General features: G+C 41.8%; 1 protein-coding gene across 7 annotated transcripts in view; it reads right to left on the reverse strand.

Moving 5' to 3' along the window:
• The window catches only part of TPK1 (thiamin pyrophosphokinase 1), a 313,127-nt gene that overhangs the window by 113,202 nt on the left and 179,718 nt on the right, over nucleotides 1-20,207 (reverse strand). For all 7 annotated transcript variants that reach the window (XM_055708511.1, XM_055708515.1, XM_055708509.1 and 4 more), the window contains one exon: nucleotides 14,569-14,664. In XM_055708511.1, the coding sequence (XP_055564486.1) occupies nucleotides 14,569-14,664 (96 nt within the window). The remainder of the gene's footprint in view (nucleotides 1-14,568; nucleotides 14,665-20,207) is intronic.

Consider the following 20,207-nt stretch of genomic DNA (forward strand, 5'->3'; position numbering starts at 1 on the left):
CAGATAAATCCAGCTGGCGTATGAGAGGAGCAGATAGACAGAAAAGCTAAAATTCGGCACTGCTGTGATGGTTGACAGACCTGGCTTACACTGGATCTCCTGGCAGCACTGACAGGCGGCCAGACATTGAAGGACTTTTAGACCCTCTATTTGAAGGTCTGGGTATACACACTTTGTTTATTTAACTAAATCACTAATTCCAACAAAACCCTCCAGAGCCCTGTCATCCTGAAGCTATCACCACCATGAAAAAAACACACAACACAAAACTCACAAGCTAAGAAACCAATCAGTTCCTTCCCTGCAATCACTGCTCCTCTTGCTCTGCCAAGCACTTAAGAAAATAGATGTACCAGGAAAGCACATACACGACTCCTGGTCATTCCAGAACCTAAGATAAAGTGAATACCAAAGCACAGGACGTTTATATATTCGCACACTACAGACACAAAAGGCCATTCATTTTTCTGCTATGATTTCCTGTAGAACATGGGCTACAGAATTATACTGTTACTGCTAATCAGCCCAGCAGGCAGCATTTGACTAACACTCCGTACTTCACTTGAAATGTCCATGCTTCACTTAAATGTCCTGTCACCAGTCCCCTTACACAATTTGTTTTCACACAGTGTCATTCATTTCCTGAAAAAAGGATATAAAATCCTCAATAACTACAAAGAATAGCTTAGAACATAGCAGGCACAGTGTAGAGGACACTGTATTCTCTAAGACTATTTACAACTAGACTTCAACACATTGCACAGCATCTTTAAAGCTATCGAGCTTTAATTTAGAAAGAGATGAAGATCTAAGGGTGGGTTTCAGTCATCTTTAAATAATACACTTAAACGTTAGCATCTCTTGAAGGAGTTTTAGGAGTCACCACCAAACAGAAAGGTGGTCAAAAGGAGAAAGGAAGCATAAAGAAAGACTTTGTGCTGGAAATTCAAGGATGCATTCCTTCCTGCTCCCCTAAGCTGTAGTGTGGAGAGTGCACTAACCAAGCGGAGCTGGGGCTGCCACAACATCGGAATGAAGTTGCTCGCGTTCCTGTTTCCAACTCTCACAGAGACTATCGGAATGGACAACATGCTGTAAACTGTTTGCAGGCTTGCAAAACACTACCTCTGCGACAAACAGTCCAGCTGACATTCTTCCTCCTGGTATGGATGGGTTACATACAAAGAAGATATTCACTATATGACTGAGGAACATGTCTTTAAGGAGAAGGGTGAAAGGACATAGGACGCTGGGAACTGCCTGGGGTGGGTGAAAAGAGCACAATATCTAGCTTGATAATGTCAACATTGCTGTGAAATCTAAGAGCAAGGTCCAAGGCTGGAACTGACAGCATAGGATGCCCATTTTCCTAAACCGTGCTCCTTACCTCCAATAAGAAATCTTCTTCCCAGGGTATGGGTAGGGCTCTGGACAGACAACTCAAAGGACTTTGCTCTGCGTGAGCTCAGTTTCAGCCAGATGACTCGCAAACACATGTGCTTAAGTCTCAAAGAGGTGGGTAAGTGAAAGGGAACACATTTACTGACAACAGCCAGCAGCACTGAACAAGTTGTGAAAAAGACCTCCCCTAAAGGAAAAAGGGAAGGCAACAGTAATCTAGGTGTAGTAAAAGCTCTGGAGCCACGAATAAACCTCCTTCCCTCTGAGACCGTGGAGATCCATCCACCGCTAATATTCAAGATATTTCTACGCTAATTACAGGTCAGATACTGTATGTGATTCAGATGTAGCTTCCTTTTCCTACCTTCTCAATCCACTGATATCTCTTCACCTTTCACAGCCTTTCTTAATTTCCTACTATTCATAAGCTTATTTCTCTAATTTTAAATTTTTGAGGAATATGATACAGAGAATAAAATTATCGTAGTAACATACAGAGTATGTTAAAGTATATTATATGCTGAGATACATATTTATATAAATATATGCTGAAAAGCAAACAAATTAGTAGTGTGAATGCTACATTTATTATCGCTTTATCACTCTGACACTTTATCGGTTGCAACCAGTTTACAAGAAAAGCATTTTTTACTTCGTAAGGCAATTTTGTCAACTCAGGATGTGGTTTGAAAATCCGGATATATCTTTTCCGATCTCTGCATCAGCTTCCATACTGAAGACTTTAAAACACAGCAAGCACTTTCCTTGGTAACAAATGAGCCAGAGTAGATTTTAGCTCATTCTCCCAATTCTGTATTAGAGCTCTTGTGCTGGCCAGATCACAGTCATTTTTTTTCCTCTCATCCACAAAACTGCAATGTAAATTTAACGAACTATTAAAATCCCACAACCCAATGCTGAATATATAGGAAGAGAGTGTCCATTTTAGTTGATTATACTGTCTCTCTAGCTCGGTGTTTTACATAAATAGGTATGGTATTCACTTCCTACAGGAATGATATGCCCAGCCACATGGAAGCATCTGAACTTTGCTTGGGTAGAACCCTCTTTAGCTGGAATTTGGTCATTGCTTCGGTCATCTGACTCCTCATGGGATCAAGACGTCTCAGCCGAAGGCTGCCATCCTGTCTGTGTACCTGAGATGATAACCTTCAATCAGCTTCATCGTCACCTCACTGATTCTACTAATCTTCATATTATACTGTTCCAGTTCCTTCATAAAGCATTTATTGCTTCTTATGTTCATTTCCTTACATTTTTACTCAAGCGATTTCTCTTCTTGTAACCCTTTTATTTCAAGTAAGAGGTTAATTCCTTCTGCTAATGACAACCAGCATGCAAAGCAGATTGCATTTTTCTGCTTAAAACAAGCAACATATATGATGGTACGATGGAAAAGGGAAAGATAATTTCAAAATCCAGTCACAGAATTGAGTAGCTGGAAACATTTTAATCTTGGTTCTACTATTGACTTGTGTTTACGTCTCTGGTCAAATGACTTGATTCCACTTCAGTGCATTGGATTTGCTCTCTCCTGCAGGTAAATGGAACATTTGAGAGTTCATCATCTGGCATAAATTTTGTGGAACATAAACTTCATAACCATTGACTTTATTCTTGCTTACTTACAGAAACCTAATCTACAAAATCTACGTGAACTGCTGAACCCCAAGCAATGGCAATTTGACTGCTTGTTCTTGTGCTGAGTGTTCCTGTATGACCTTGATCACACAGTACTGCCTGTGTCTCAGGTGGAGCAGGGGCAGCAGTAACTCCCGTGCTGCTGCTGCCTCTCAGCTGCAGCACAGCTCTGCAATTCAGGCTGCGTGTGAAATCAGGGTCACTGGAATTCCTTATTGCCTCAGATTTTCTGGGTGAAGGGCTCGTCCCTACTCCAGAATGTTGCCACACTGTTGCAAGTAGGCAAAAGTGCACTAAAATTCTTAGACCAATCTGTTCACTGAATCTTTTGAGGAAAATGTGTGCTGGTTTTGACTTCAGCACGTTTATTCTGTGCATGAACAAGGATTCCAGGGCTATCAACCACATGTCTTCTAAAAAAATCATAAAATCTTCTAATCTTTTATAACAGTATGAAAAGACATTCACCAGCATCAAGCTAACCTTTCTGTTTCCACAGCTGAACCACTGTAATCCAGTGGTACCACAGCATCACCCCCATGGAAATGTAAAACCAATCACTGTGAGCTATCATATCCCAAAGAAAGTAACCCTGGATTTGTATTAGCAGCAATGCAAGAGGCCCTCAAAAGATTATGCTAAAATGGTCTAGCAAATCTCTTTAACGATCTCATATCCACTTGCATCTAGTGCCAAAAGCTGTGTTTGGCACATGCTGTGTTTTTAATCTCTTCGTATACTGCCTCCAGCAGTAAAAAAAAAAAAAAAGAAAAAAAAAAAAGAAACAAACTAAAAGCTCCCATCAATGAATAACTCAAGGGAGGGAAAAAAAAGTGATCCTATCTTCTTTAAGAGAATCTGTTCATTATGAGCTTTGTATTTCACACTGCACTTAACCCTGGCTGTCAGTCTTTACTGAAATAGCCTTCCTTCCCCTCCCTCCAACACGGTTCTGTGCTGTCCCGAGATCAGCATGGCAACACAACTACAACCCACTGCTTCCCTACCGGCAGGACCATGCTGCTGCTGGTCATCCTACGCTCCTCAACCGCAGCCAGCCTGCAGCCTGTGCCGAAGGCTAGCCCTGTCCTGCAGGGCCAGCCGGGGCAAGGACATGGCACAGGGAAGAGGCTCTTTGCTGTGAAGACTCTTCCTGAAAGCCTCCACTGTTCCCTCAGAGGGACAGAGATCACAGTCTGGATCCAGGAGTCTTGCTGGACCGTGGCTCCTGCTGCAGCGTGCTGGCAGAGGGACAGTCTTGTAGGGTCCTGGCTCCTCAGGACCTGATGGATCAGAGACACTGCAAGTTCTGCCTGCCAGCCGTAGCCCACAGGCAGGACCTATATCCCCAGACACGTATCAATAACAGCGTGTGAGCCGTCACACGTCTCCATGAGCCCTGATAACGTTTCTTTGCTTTCCTTTACAGTTGGGTGGTGGGTTACCCTTGTCTGGCAGCCGGGCTCCCACCCCAGCCGCTCTCACATGCCCCCTCCTCAAGAAGACTGGGGGAGAAAATGAGATGAAAAAGCTCACAGGTCAAGACAAGGACAGGGAGATTGTTAATTACCAATTACCATCACAGGCAAAACAGACTCAACTTGGGGAAAATTAGTTTAATTTATTGCCAATTAAAAATCAAGTTAGAGGGGAAAAAATAAAAGAAGACAAAACTAAACCCACCTTTCCACCCCGCCTCTTTTTCCCAGGCCCATCTTCACCACCTCACTCCTGACTCCTCTCTCTCCCCTCTCCCCCATATGGTGCAGGGGAAGAGGGGGCTGCGGTCGGCCCATACCCCTTCCTCTCTGCAGCTCCCTTCTCATGCTCTCCTGCCACAGCATGGGGTCCTCTCCACGGGGTACAGTCCTCCAGGGACTAACTGCCCCAGCGTGGGTCCCCCACGGGCTGCAGCTCCTGCGTGGGTTCCTCAGCACAAGCTGCAGCTTCCTTGGGGGCACGTCCACCTGCCTCATCACCGGGCCCTCCGCTGGCTGCAGCACGGGGACCTGCTCTGCCACGGGCCTCCCTGGGCCACAGCGCAGTAACTGCTTCAGCAGGGGCTCTCCACAGGCCATGGCCCCCCGGAGATGTCCCCCTGTCCAGCTGGGGGGTCTCTGGGGGAATCTCTGTGGTGGCCAGAGCCCCCATCCCACTCCCCCCTCCTGGGAAGCCTTCAAAGGAGGCTGAACAACCCTGCGGTATTCCAAGGCAATGGAGCAGATCTCCTGCCCTGCCCGCAGCGCACAGGTGCTTATACCCAGAAGCACAGAGAAAGCCAACTTCAACACTACGAGAGGTGAGTTCTTTTCCTGAAGCTTCCTAAACCAGATGACTTTTTCAAAATAAATCAATTTTCTGCCTATTTTTCTTTCCATTCTGTCATGTTATATCTAGGTAGCAATTTTTTAAAAAAGAACCCTGGATTTTTAAGGGAAAACTTTCCGTACAAAATACATAAAATTAAAAAAAAATAATAAATATCTCCATTCCCATTAATGGTTGATGCTATTGTTTTTACTCATCTGAGTAAGAGTTAATGGCTCAGGCACTTTTCCTGCATATCTTAACATTTAGCGATGAAGCCTGTATAAAAGATGCCACAAATAACGCGGAGCTGCAGGGCATCCTCACCCTGCTGCAGCAGCATCACAGAGGAGATCATGGCGAAAGAGGCATTTGTGCCTCACGAGGATGAGACGTTAGCTCTGCTCTTTAAAAAGTTTAAACTTGAGTTCACACAGGTCTGAAGATCTCCTGATAGGTCTCAACAGAACAGTAGTATTTTCAGCTGGTCTGAACATTAATCTTCATGATGAACAAGGGGATAATAGCCTGTCCTATTATACTCAAGGGAAAGATATAAGACCTGAAACTAAAGATGGAAAATTTTTCCCGTGCCTCTCAGGCCCTGTTCTGCAAATGGTTCCTCTTTTGAGTGATTTCACTGAATACTTGGGCAGTACAGAATTATTTTTGTTCCACGGGAGTGCAGGTTTGCAGAAAGAAGAATTTATGCCTTTTTTTGTCTAAGAGGCTGGAGATGCTCTTATATTGAAGGAAGGAGGTTAGGATCTTGGATGCCAACTTTCCCTTTCAGAATAGGTTCAGTATCTATAGCAGCTAAGCTAAACATAGCCTGAATAATGTCAGCTTACACCCATTACAGAATCTATTTTATTTTTCTACACTGTCCTCCAGACCATATAAATTTAGCCACGCACTTAAAAAGAAATGAAGCATGACTTCTTAAACTGGAGGTGCTTGTGAAGCTGTAAACATTTTATGCTCACATTTAATTTGCACAAAATATTGAGCTTTAATTGTTCAGTGCTTAGTTGTTTAGCTGTTTAAAAGGGATGCTTGATGGGTTCTTTAGGCAAGTTGAAGAGACCATCCCCCGAGTCCCCTCCTTAGCAGTGACAAAGCCAAATTAAAAGGCAGCTGATTAAAAAAAAGAAAAGCGTGAGCATCAGGACTAGCAAAGCCTGGTTGCCAGTGCAGCTCTGCTATGAAGATCCTTCAACCTCTACCTCTGTTGAGCCCATGCTACTGCCTTTTTTACGGTGGGAATACTGCAGGGGCCTTTCAAGCATCACCCCAGGCTACCTCATGTTCACAATATTTGTGAAGAGTTAAATTACTGCAGACCCCTCTGCCCCTTCCGAACACTGCTGGTGTCAGCCAAGAGATCTAGAGTTAAAGGTCAGGGAAAAGTCAAAGGGCTGCAGAAAGCAGTGCTAGAGGCTAAACCATTTCTATGTAGCATCATCCACCCACTTTTACTTTGCAACAATCTTAATACCTTCCATTCCCCTCCAACCCCAGTACTTCTTTCTAGGTAAGAAAGAGAAAAAAAGAGAAAGACCCAGTTCAGCTTCAAAATATTTGACCAATATTACAAGTTTCTCTTGACTGTTCAAAGGCCATACAATGCTACAAAAATGGGGAAAACGTCGTGGGACACCCCCCACCCCCCACCCCCCCCAATCCCCAGAACCGGTAAGGAAGTGTTCCTATATGCACTACTTAGATTAAATAAGTCTCCTTGAACAGGATAAAAAAAAGAAGCCACAGAAAAAGGTGAATTTGTTGACGCACCTACTGCTTGAAGGATCAGGTCACTGCAGTTTATGAATTATGAAAGTGTTCTCTGTAAAACCAGTCCTTCTGCACTCATGGATATAGAAAACTGCTAAACATTTTAATAAAACTATCTCACCAATAGCCAAAAACCTGTCATTTATTCTTGAGACAAGCATCTCAATTTAGTAGGAAGAAATCATACTTGAGATGTTAAAAAATGCCCTGACTATTATTATAAACTGCAGTTAAAATTTGCTGTACCAGCACAATTTTCTTAATATACTTAATTATAAAAATAAACTTACATCCCATTAACTAAATCAAATTTCATCAAAATACTCCTAACTTATGGGATATTTCATAACACCACAGCATTCATTTGTCAAATAGACAAAAAATAAACCAGGTTATTTATGAAAATCTCCAGCAACAAACTGAGCTCTCAGGCCTTGAACTGCAGAGAAATTCCTGGTGTCAAAACCTACGGCTGCTTAAGATTTCCAGCTACAACCTCCACCTCCAGGGCTCCATCAGTGTACGTAGGACAGTCATTGGGAACAGTGGTGTGGCAGTGTAGCCTGACCACCTCCCCAGCACGGAGGCGGTTACACCAGCAATAGCTGCTATCGGAGAAGCTGTAAAGCAGAAGGGGCTGGAGGGGGGAGGAGAATCACCTCTCCTAGCAAAAATACTTATAAATAGGACAAAATTGGTGGTTTCAAAGAAAACAGTAAATCGCCTGTAGTTGCCCCGTGTTTTCTGTTTTTATTTAGCCTTTGACTAAGTTGAGAGAACAGTAGATGGCTTCCTTATTAGCTTCCACAGTCTTGTTAACGAGCATATCCTTGCTCTCTCCCGTGCCCTGACCCGCCTAAATAAATGATATTTTTCCCCTTGTTCTTCTCCCCCTCAAAGACTGATATGAGGTTTATCTTTTTTAAACAAACAAACAAAAATCGATGCATTCTCCAGAAATCCCCTTCTGCTTCTGTCTTTTTTCTTTAAATTATCTTCACAGATCAAATACAAGCCCCGGTAGACTATACAAGGATTACATCAGAAAATTTCTCCGTATGTGATGCACCGTATTCTTGTAGGCATTCATTTTGCACAAAATCATTCTAACACAAAGATATTTAGTGTGTTTTGGTGCCCACAGCTGCAATGGAACAGGCCAATGGCCTGTTTCCTTCACATGAAATTTGGGTGTTTCTCTTTGGGAAGGGACAAGTTCTGTTATCCTGTATTACAAGAAGTGTACTTTGCCATAACTTTGCAATCAGAAGCCTTAAAATAATTCAACAGTAGGAAAGATGGGTTACACGCTGCATTCCTGGAACTGGACCTTAGAGCCAAAACAGTACAGTACTCAAGGATATATCTGCACACCCTATAGGAGGGATTTACTCCTGTTGAAAGGTACTATGAATTTCTACATTTTATAAATGGGAATTAACAGGAAACACTTTAGATCCATTTGTTCTTCCTGAACAGGAAAGGTTTATGAAGAGGTTTACTATTAATAACTCATGAAAAACTTTTGATACATCACTTGACACTATAGAAACCTTTTTACCACACGTATTTAACTTCCCCTAAAACATCTCTGTTGTTTTATCTATTCTCCTCCTGTGAGGTATTAAGAAGAAAAGCTTCAACAATGCCTCCAAAACTGAACAGGGTCATTCTGAGCCCTGCCTCCTATATGAACTTCAGAGACAGAGCCAGAAACTTCAGGGTCCTTGTAAAAGCTTCACGCTCCAGCTCCATACCAGCTTTGGTATTTTCCAGATTGCCTCTCCCCCTATTCATGATATTTAGTTACTTCCCTGTTCCCAAATCTTGGTAACGGTCTGTCACCATTCCTAGGCTTTCCTGTAAAAGCCCTTCCAACTACTGTTCTGAGTACCCAAAAGTTTTCAGAAATGAAAACGAGTAGTGTTCCAACATGAAATTACCAACTACTAACATTAGCAGCGACATTTCGATTCAGGCAGGCACTGAAGCTGAAGTATTTACTGTTACAAAACTTGTCACATCATCAGGAATAACCTCAATTGATAAGACAAAACCAAACCTAACCCGAACAGAGCCTGGTGCTTGGAATAATTATACCTTTTCTACGTGGAACTGCCCTCTATGTAAAAATTATTATCTTTTAAAGTATTTTCTGTTTTTCTTCAGGGTCTTTTTCTTCCTGTAAAGACAAACCAGATAATAAGCTGTTTGAACACTGCATAGCTGAAGGTGGTACATGAACATCATTTCATTGTCTTCAGCATTTTATAAACACAGGACTTCACTAACATTATGTTTAGTTTAGCCTCCCTCAACAGAAAAGAAAGTGGAACTGATTTGACACTTTCTTTAAAAGGGCAAAGAGAAGAATGCTTGCATTCACGTAAAACAAGTAATATCCTAGACTGCTGACAGATTGAACCTTTCCCGTGTAATTTTAAAATGGAAATGTCACTATAGTATCCCTTTACTGAAAAGGGTTTTTAGGAAGAGTTGGTTTAGATTTTTTCACTTTTTCATATTGACGCTGATGCTTTTATCAGTTTAAATACACTAACATTAAACCACTAAAAGACATGTAGGTTTCAATAAAATCCATTTTTTCTATCTTCATCCTATATAATGAAATGAGCTGCTTTAACTTTTTTTTAAGCAGAAAAGATAATAAAGTTAAATGAAAAGTCCCAGAGCTTAGTTTTAAGACTAAATGGTATTTTAGATGAAACAGTTAAAGAAAGCAGAGTTTGTAACTCTGAGATAAAGATAACGGTTTAGATCTGTCTTTACATTACGAGGATTGTTCTTGGAGCTGCATAATCAATAAACACGCTTCCACTTCTCACTGGTGTGAGCTGCTACAAGCTGCTGTGAGTCAGACCAGGGACACTGGTATGGAATGAGCACTTGGTGGAGACTGGGAACTCGAAGATCATCCCCAGCTCTACCACTAGTACACTGGGACGCTGTGGACAATTTGCTTCTGTACTTCTGCTACCCTATCTGAAAAGCGAAGATAATAATGTTCACTTTGAATGCAAGATCTGTCGATATCTAAATAAGAGATATTGTGAGCATGCCTATCATTTTGCCAGTTCAGTTGCTTTCTTGAAATAGCTTCTGTTACATAAGAGAAAATTAAGAAAAGAAAGTAGTACTAGAAAGAAATTACTGTAAATAAGTTTACTTGAAAGTCTTATAATGCAGAAAGGAACGTACTCACATAACCACAGAAGGGATAAAATAGTGATTAAAGCAGAAAGGCAAAACGTGCACCTAAGCGTTCAATAGACCATAAACAATGTGAAAAAGACACACAGCAGAAATAAGGACAGAGTTATTAAGACATTAAAAAAGCATCACACAGGGCCAGGAAGGTATACTGCTGTAAAATTTGCATGTTTATATACATACATGCATGTGCGTGTGTGTGCACGCATACTCACAGTCATGCAAAAAGAGAAAGAGAAATATCTAACAGCCTTTAGGACGGAAAGAAACCTCAGGAGTCAGATTCTGTTGATGGTACTTCACTGCTTCACCCATCCAATACGAAGCGATTCACATATGAATTAGGGCTGTGGAGAGGGAAAATTAAGACTGATTCTAGCTTGCACATGTAAAGGGTACTGCTTGTTCTAACATTCACCGTGGTATGTAATTACAAATACATGTAATTAGGTGACTTAGACATCACAAATGCTGCTTTCTGCATGACTTGGCAATGCAACCAAAATACACAATGTAAACCAGATATGAATGACCCTGAGGATTCAGAAACTGTTCTAGGAGTTTTTAGTTAAGACATAAGGAAAAAGCACTTATAAATTTGGCTAATTATTCTAGAAGACAGAATTACTGCTGTTTATATTGAACAAGGAATTCAAGAACTAACAAGGTGTTTTTTCTCTCAGATTTGTCTCAGCTGATTATCAGCTCCATTTGCATCTTTCTTCGTGGTAAAGGCATTTCTAAGGCCTCTTCTCAGACTGAATTCTCCAACACCCAGTAAAATCTCAAATAACGTTGCAGCCTTGTCTCTAGTGAGGTCACTGAGTATCTATCTCACCTTCACTGTCACTCAGGTGACCTCTAAGAAAGTTGTTTGATATGATTATCTCTCAGTACTCTATTCCTCTGCTCAAAAGTTACTTCTTCAAAAGCTATTTGGGTGAGCAGGAAGGAAGAAGAGGAGCAGGATGGAGGTACAGAGACATGGAATGTAAATTACACACGTTTAACTCCTTTGGAACAAAATATTGCCCCCATACATTCACGTAAGCTCAAAAACCTCCTTCACATAGAACTTCCACAGAGGTGACTGATAGGTCAGAGTAGAAATTTTCTGTTCAGTATAGCAGGTAAATGGTAACTTATTCTCTAACCCACAGAGGAACCCCTGTTTCAAATACCTCAGCTCCTCACAGCTGAATTTTATCCAGACAAACTATGTCACAGGATTGTGGATCCATGGTATACATCAAATGTAATTAATTTCCTAGCTTAACATATTGCTACCCAGAAAGAGCAGCAAACACAGCATGACTGTGGTATAAGTATTTTTAAAGATACTAAGGAGATACTTTCCTTATTTGGTAACTTCAACTATAAATCATAGAGAAACAGATTTGTAGTGTCTCTGTCATATTCCTCTTTGACAAGTGCTCTGAATAAGCCAGACAGAGTGCGTAAAAATCAAAGTTGGAGACACACATACTTTTTCCTGGAATAAGGAAGACATATTCCACCTAGTTAATCTTCTCAGTTAAAGGGAAAGCTTTTATGGTATTTTTTTCCAGAAGCAAACCCCCCACACACATTGAGACATGCAAGTTTGTACCTCAGGCCAAAAATGCAAACCCAGATGAAGAACCCCTTCTCAATTCACTTCTAGTTTTCAGACCCTGGCTCTTCCTCCCTTCTCAGCTGTATATACCTTCCCAGGTGACCACAGAATTCAATGACAGCTTTCTTCTCTGGAATTTGCATTCCCCTCAAAGATTTCAGATTATGGCTTGAACAGTCTGTTTTCTTACCACTTCACATTTCTAATGCCAGAATGATACCCATAAAGATACCTAAATTAAGTGTAAATTTAGGTATTTAAAGAGGCTAGAGTTTCAGAGGAGACAAGAGGTTGCATCCATAAATTGAGGCCAGTACATGTTACAAGTGCTCAGAATCTCTGTGCTCCTGGGGGGAACAGGCACCAAACTAAGCACTGCATTATCAGGATGTCCAGAAGAATCACCAAGCCTGCTACTAAAAAATTAAACCTAATGCTTCTGAACAAAGGGAAGACTGGGACTCAAACTAGTAGTCTATACAGCTGTGATACAGTTTTGGGTTCCATTTGCTTAAGCTCCACATATTACTTGCCTACGTTGAATCAATGACCTCTTGAAACTCCTGATGTCAGAAAATGCAGAAGACCGAAATTAGAAATGTATGCTTTAGTTAGCCTGCATGAATTAGCTGATAGCATCTTACTATGTTTTATGGAACAGAAACTGCAAGCAAGAAGCAGCTCGGATTTAATGAACATGGTACTTAGTTTTAGAAAACATACCTGTGTTACTTCTTGCACCTCTGAACAAGTCAGATTGAATTTAAAGCACATCTGACATGAAACAGCACTAAAATACAACTGAACTGAAATCTTTGGTTTGGTGCACTGGCATGAACTCTACACAATTAATACAATTACACTATGGCTTGCATTTTACAAAATATCATCAAGGATTACAATGTTGTATCCTTTAGCCAACTTAACAGAGCTTTACCTACGAAAGGGATCAAAGAATTCAAAGTTTCACAAATAGGCTACTTATTGTTGAAACACATCTGTAGCTGTCATGTTCCCATTGCTCTTATTTTAACACATTGATTACTCATTATAAAGCCTCTTGTGATAGCTTACAAAAAATCCCTCTATAGCAATAGCTGGGATTTGAAAATGAATCGAATCCAGGAAACACTCAACTTCTTCATTCTAAGGGTAATTCTGTTAAGAGGGAAGCACCTTGCTTGCCAAAGTGAAAACAAATCCTAGGTGTAGGTGGCTCATCTGTTCCAGTGGCATTCATTATCATTTGTGTCCTAGATGTGAAGACACCTCTTTGTGCTCTTGAGATGATAAATTATAGGGGGGGAAATATAAATTATCATATAAAGAGTTTCCTCGCTCACAGCCAGACAGATAAGAGATGTGTATGGAGAAACCCTCCCATCTCTGTCTGTAGCAATGGGGTAAAAATCCTGATGAGCAACCGTATGTATTCAGGGCAGCAAGAGGAGACACAATTGCAGACAGGCATTGTGCAACAGCTCTCTACAACATCCCACGGACATATATCTCCTTTACAAGATCAAGACATTCCAAAATGGCTTAAGCAAAAAATGGTTAATTATTTATCATCCTGGAGTAGAGAGAAGAAAGAGAGAGCGGCACTGCCATTTCCTTCTCCTGCAGCTTTGTTCGAGTACAGTGACTGCAGGAAGCCAGGCAACTTTCCTACCCTGCTACAATGCAAATGGGAAAAAGAGGAGGTTTACACTTCTCCTTCCATCTGGTGCCGTTTTCATTTTCTTACATGTCTATTGCCCTGTTGGTAAGAGGGTGCAGTTGCTGTTCCCTCTCAGTTTCTTTCACCTATAGGTACAGAGCGAAGGAGGGAGCTCAACCCTTATGAACAACTGCTCCGTGGGGAGGAAGGGCAGCAATCCCAAGAGCACACCTGCCGTTGACTCACCATGTTGGAAATTCCCAAGGAATGTTAATGTCGCATCTCAGATAGATGAAACAAGCAGGCCTCCAAAATCAAACTGTGGAAAGCAAGGGGGAACATTGCCTCCATTACTTTTCCAATGAAATGAGCAGCTGACAACTCCATATGGCTCCTTTTAAGTTTAATGCACTGCTTGCTCTGCAAAGATTCCCTCTGATTCCAGGGGAACCTGTTGCAGAAGGAGGCATTGCTTACCATATGTAATGTTGGCAGGGTAAGATTCACCCCCCCACCTCACCTTTGGGAGGGGAGAGGAAGAAGATGAACATCAAGGCTCAGTGTGCCAAGACTTGAAAATATATTTATATGCTCAAGTGGGACTCCTGCTTTGATCACCAGCCACAACAGCTCTCCTGCACTTTGGGTAGTTCATTAACAGAAATCAATACAAGCTGCCTTTTAAGAAAGCCAACGTTTGTTCATTGACACGCTATGTGATTCCTTTTAGCAGCAGCATCGATACTTACAAGGTGTGCAGTAAATGATGGCAAAACCGCAGAATGGCAAGGCTACAGAAAATAGTCTGATTTCTGTGCAAACTTCGAACAAAAACCTAAATATATTGAGAGGAGGAGTCACTACTAAGAACCAGAGACAAAAGGTGTGTCGCCTTTACCTGGAGGCCCTTCTTCTCTATCTTTTTCTGGAGTATCTGAAGGCACTTGGTGAAATCCGTGAGGTCCTGATCCATGGTCTCAATTAACTCACATCCCTAGTGAAGAAGCAGCAAAACAGAGAGAAAAAAAAATAATGTCAGTCGTCCTTCAGTTTCAAGAATTATGGTGTCCTTGGTGAAATTAACTCCAGTCAACAACTTTTTAAAGTATCTACAAGGAGATGCAAAATGAAGGAAAAGACTATTACCCCTACAGACCCTAAAGACCACGGGTCCCAGCTGAGTAAATTATTACAGAACAGTGGCTTGACAGGCACAGCAGCAGATACTCAAAATTCATCGAGTACATTTGTGAGCTTGGGCAAGCATGCTCTGTGGTGCTCTGCTGGATGGACAAGTTCTGGTGCAGTGAGCCCTCGGGGACCACTAACTTCTAGTGCCAGGTTCCAGGAGAGTGACTGTTCTCTCTGGTGCTACAGTTACATATATTCGCTGCTACATTCATTCAAATGTGTATAAATGCAAGCATACAAAAGCCTTCAAGGTTCCTGGACCCAGTGCAGTGGTAGTAGTTAATTTGCAGTGATTCCAACACCAATCTCCTTGCGGTGAGGTAATATGGAGGAGAGCACATTAAAGCCGAGAAGAGCAGGAGTTCAGATTTCTTAGTTGAGAGCTAAAGCAATTCCTAAGCCTCTGATAACAAGCTGAGTAAGGAAAAGCAGAGTATATCTACCACATAAAGTCGCTATTCAAAGAGGTTTCAAGGATAAAAAATACCCAATACAGCACCATAAATTAAAATAAGAACCATACATACTGGATTTAGAAGTTCTCTCTCCTACCACTTCAAGGTCCCCTTAAAAGCCTCCAAGCTTTGTCTTTATCTGACAGATTCTGTTTCTGCTATACACAGTAACAACTGATAAGACAAAAGCATTCGGACTACAGAACCTTTGTATGTGTGCCTGTGTGTATAAAGTACATTATTTTGTTACAGCAGAAAAAAACCCACCAAAATGTTAAGAGTTGCCTCTAGCTTAGTGGTAAAAATAAAGGTACAGAAAGCAAAATTTCCCAGATCAGTGCATGGATGGAGTTTAGGGGATTGCACACTACAAAATAACGAGCCTCCAATAGGAAGACAGACACTATCACGGAAATGCTTCCCCACACAGCCAGAATGCACACAAAACCAAACCAAACCATCACGCAGCAGGGGATTTGGATGATGTGGAAGAGATAAGGTAGGAGCTAACGACGTGCTTTTTAATATACTTCTTCTCCTCCCTCCTCAAAAACTTCTGAAATGAAACCTGGTTAAAAACAGGTTCCAATACCTTATATTGCTCTAAATACCTTTTCAAGTAGTAGTAACAGACCTGCCAAGGTGGAACATCGCACAGCTGCAACAGCACATGTAATTGAAGCCCTCCCTTGCAGAAGTGATGCTTCTGTCACCACAAAGAGGCTAGGGACAAATGTGGCTGGAGCCTGGCCTCAGTGCTGAGCGTCAAACAATTTGAAGAGCTGCCATGTCTCCACTTGTTACCCAGCAAGGCCGAAAGAGAAAACTGGCAAAGGGAGAAGGGACACAAGCCATCTGGAGTCTGTAATGACCATGGGTTGTGCAACGCCAACCAGAGACACAGAGGAAGCCCAGGAAAGATGCAGGGATGTTCAGGCCCACCCAGGAAGCTCACAGTTGAATCTGAAAGCTACTGAAGGCAATTTGTTAATCAAAGCCACTCTAAATGAGAAGATGTCTCATTCACTAAGAATAGGGTGCTCTCAGACAGACTTGTTACCAGCATTGACAGTGGCAACAGAGACCCAGCTGTGGAAAACTGTGAACAGACAGAACCTCCCCAGCCTTCCACAATCAGCCTTTGAACAGCACAAGAACGTGACAGATGAAGACTAAAGCAGTGGCAGGGACAGCTACCGCTAAGCATGGGAGAACAGACAGAACCTCAGACACCACCTCTTTAATTAGCAGTAGAGAAGGAAGGTCTTTTATCTTTTGCCAGGGCCATTCCTTGGCTTCACAGCACTGGCAGAAGGAAGTGCTTTACTGGTACCAATTTATAAATAAAAGATTTAACATCCACTCTCCCCCAGCACTTTGACAGACTCCTACCTGCAGTCACTAACAAGCCTGATCTCCTCCTTAGACAGTCGGGTTTTGGCAGCTGCAGGAAGGCTGCAATTCTGCTTTCCACCCAGGGAAGACCAAATTATCTGTGGGGTTTTTATAAGTGATGATCTACAATAGCTTAAATTATTTTATTATTTATTCTTTTATGCTTTCTACTATTAAAACTGTTGCACTTGAGGTTAGTCTTTGCATAGCTTCTCAGGACACTCTTTGATAAGAAAAGTATTTCAGAGCAACTACAGGGTACTACCAAGGCAAGATAATGTCAGTATAAGCATCAATGGTCATTTACCGCAGCTCCAGAAGCCAGCCATGATACGCCACACACAGACACCTTATGTTCAGCCCTGCTACTGTCTTTTGCACATATTTATAATGAAAGACCTCAAATACACGTCACAGAAATGCAATCTAAATGTGTAAATGGGATGTCACCACTCATTAAAGGCAGCCCACTGTACCTGCAATACTGACATCAAGGAGTACTGTGGCAGCAGTCACTAAACATGAAACCTGGGTTAACTGTTTACTCACTGCCGGCACCTTGGATACTTTATACAAGTACCACTGTCGAGCGTACTGAAGAATGCTGACAGAGTGCCACCATTAAGGCCATCACTTCCTTCACATTAAACCGTGATTTCTCATTCTCATTCTCTTTCCACATCAAGCAGATAAGCAGTTCTGGATTGGCGGGGATTTTAGAACTCCTCGTTTTGCGATAATGGCAAAGAAACTGGCGTGGTCAGACTGTACTAGGGAAAGGACCGGCAGCAGCACCAGCATCTTCCTGCACCCTCTTTACAGCCTCACTGGAATTAATGTCTGTACAGTTCATGTTAACTGATGGCAAGCATATTTTAGATGAATCTGTTGCTCCTGATGTATCAAATCCAATACATTATACCACAGAACTGGATGACAACTCAAATGCAGTTCTTGTCAACTTTCACCATATTACTCCCGAATGACAAAAATCTTCATGACAGAGCTTTCTGATGCAGCCAGGGTTTAATGAAAGGACACTATAACAATTGCAAGATAGGCAATAATGCTTGTAGTTTTATAGATACCTGCTCAACTTTAATAACATTAACCTTTGGTAAGGAAGTTAAAAAGCCAAACAAATTTAACATTAGGAAAGGTTAGAAAAATCAATACCACACAGCAGGAAAGAAAACAACAGACTGCATCTCATGACGATATAACTTTGCTGAATGATAGGATGAGGCACACAGAATTTGGCTTTAGCTGTTCTGTCTTATTATAGCAGTTATGGGAGGCATATTGCTAAAGGAGGAGGAGTGTGCCAGACACACATAATAGGATTATTGAACCCTATATTTCAGACAGACACTGAAATGTCAATCTGAACATCTCAGCATTTCTCCCATTTTTAGAAATATTATGCATCACAGCTTGTTGTGTGTTTGAAGAAAGCAGTGTGTAGGTGTCCATTCCCCCATGTCCTTGTTCATCGCTTATTAAAAGAAAGTCACGTTTGTTCTTTCTCTAATCTTTCTGAGCATAAGAATATAATTAGGACAGAATACATAAAATATCCTAATTTGTACTCCCATCTCCAAGACTTTCGTCAAGCAAGCCATTTGAGTCTGTCTTTTGAAGCCTGCATCTGGCTGTGCTTGCTGAGTGCACCAGTGACACACCCAGTTCAGTCTTCTAACAATTTCTGTTGCACTGAGGCTCAGTTTTGGGGTATCAACCTCAGCACCGATGCACTTATGTACAGTGTTAATGGCAGACACAGGAAAGCCACGTATCCTCAAGCTAAAAGAGAAGGTGGCAGACAGCTTATAGAGCCTCTCAAAACCACAGCACAAAGTTTAAAGTACCTATATAAATTAAATGGTATTTCTGAAAACTCTTCTTCCCCTAGACCTCACCTGCCCGCACAGCAATGCACACAGCCAAGGCCAACACCTCACAGACCCACTAAGAGCTATAGATTGACAGAACAATTTCAGTTGGAAAGGACTTTTCTGAGTCATCTGCTCCAGCCTCTCGCTAAAAGTACGTTAGATTTGCTCATGTTGCTCAAGGCCCTTTCCAGTCTAGGTTGAGCACGTCCCAGGATGGAGACTCCACAACTTCTCTGGGCAACTTCTGCTAGTGTTGGACCACCCCTGTGAAATTTTCTTTCCCAGTGTCAAACTGGGATCTCATGTATTGCAGCTTGTGGTTATTGCTTCTTTTCCTGTCCCTGCTTATGTTAAAGAAGAGTCTGGTTCTGCCTCCTCTCTGCCCTCCTGTTAGGAAGTTGGAGGCAGCAGTGTGATCTTCTGTTCACCTTGTCTTCTGGAGGCTGAACAAACCACTTTCCCTGAGCCGCTTCTCACGCATCACATGCGCTACACTTCACGAGCATACAGCTCCCTTACTTGCACTATATCAGCATGCAGTATTTCCACCTCAGAGAGCCTGAAAAGGCCAATTAGCAGGAATGAGGTAGAAGGTTCCTAGTTCTTTCTTCCTTTTAATGTAAGTTTCTGACCCCAGGGAATTTCACTCATTTTGCCCCTCTGACACCTGCTTGGAGAATAACCCCAATCCTCTACATTCTTCATACACTAGCTGCAGTCACCTGAATGGTTTGAACCCCCAAACATTTTCACAACCAAACATGCAGACAAGTGTTGAGACTCTGATTAGAACTCCAGGCAGCTGACACTGAGAAACAGCTGTAGGAAAAAGCACACATGGATCCAAGCAAAGCTCTGGTCTAGACCAGGCATCGATGAACAGAAAGGGTCTGCAGGGCCCAACTGCAGGTCTTGGACCAGGCCTAAGAAAGAAGATTAACACACGGACGCATAATAAAATAGGTTTAACAGATGACAGACATTATATTCTACCACCTTGTCTATAATAGCCGGGTAGTGTTGTGAGACCAGAGCGTTCAATCAGTATCACAAAGAGAAAAAAAGAGTTTGGGAACATTTCTTGCAGAGACGGCAATCACCCAGTGGTCATCTTCATTGTTGGCCCAGTGTTTCACGGCTGATCCAAAAAACCTCTCCTAGGATGGAAACCAAGTCTAGCATGAGATAAAGATGGAGCAGGCTAGAATGTCACAAGAGATTTCTGAACACATTGAAAGAGACAGGATTGGAGAAAGACAGAAGAACATCTACCTTGAGATACTGACAGACATAAAAATGACATAGGTTTCCTACAGGCCATAAGGTACTGGAGACCAATGTAGCAAGATAGCACCGAAACCACAGATCTTGTTTATCTCTTATGAATTACAAGCCATCAGGAAATTAGTGAAATGAATCCATTTGCATTTTGGGAAAAGGATGCAACTATGGAAGGCAAAGTAGTTAAGCTCACTGATTTCTTTTGGGAGTTTCAAATACTGTTGAACAAGTATTGGAATGGCTTCTCTTTTGATCAGCTTAATTGTATGAATTGCGTTTTGATATTTTGTAGTAGAGAACAAAATAAATACATGTAATTG

This window comes from Falco cherrug, chromosome 4 (assembly GCF_023634085.1).
Source record: "Falco cherrug isolate bFalChe1 chromosome 4, bFalChe1.pri, whole genome shotgun sequence".
Classification (NCBI taxonomy): Eukaryota; Metazoa; Chordata; class Aves; order Falconiformes; family Falconidae; genus Falco; species Falco cherrug.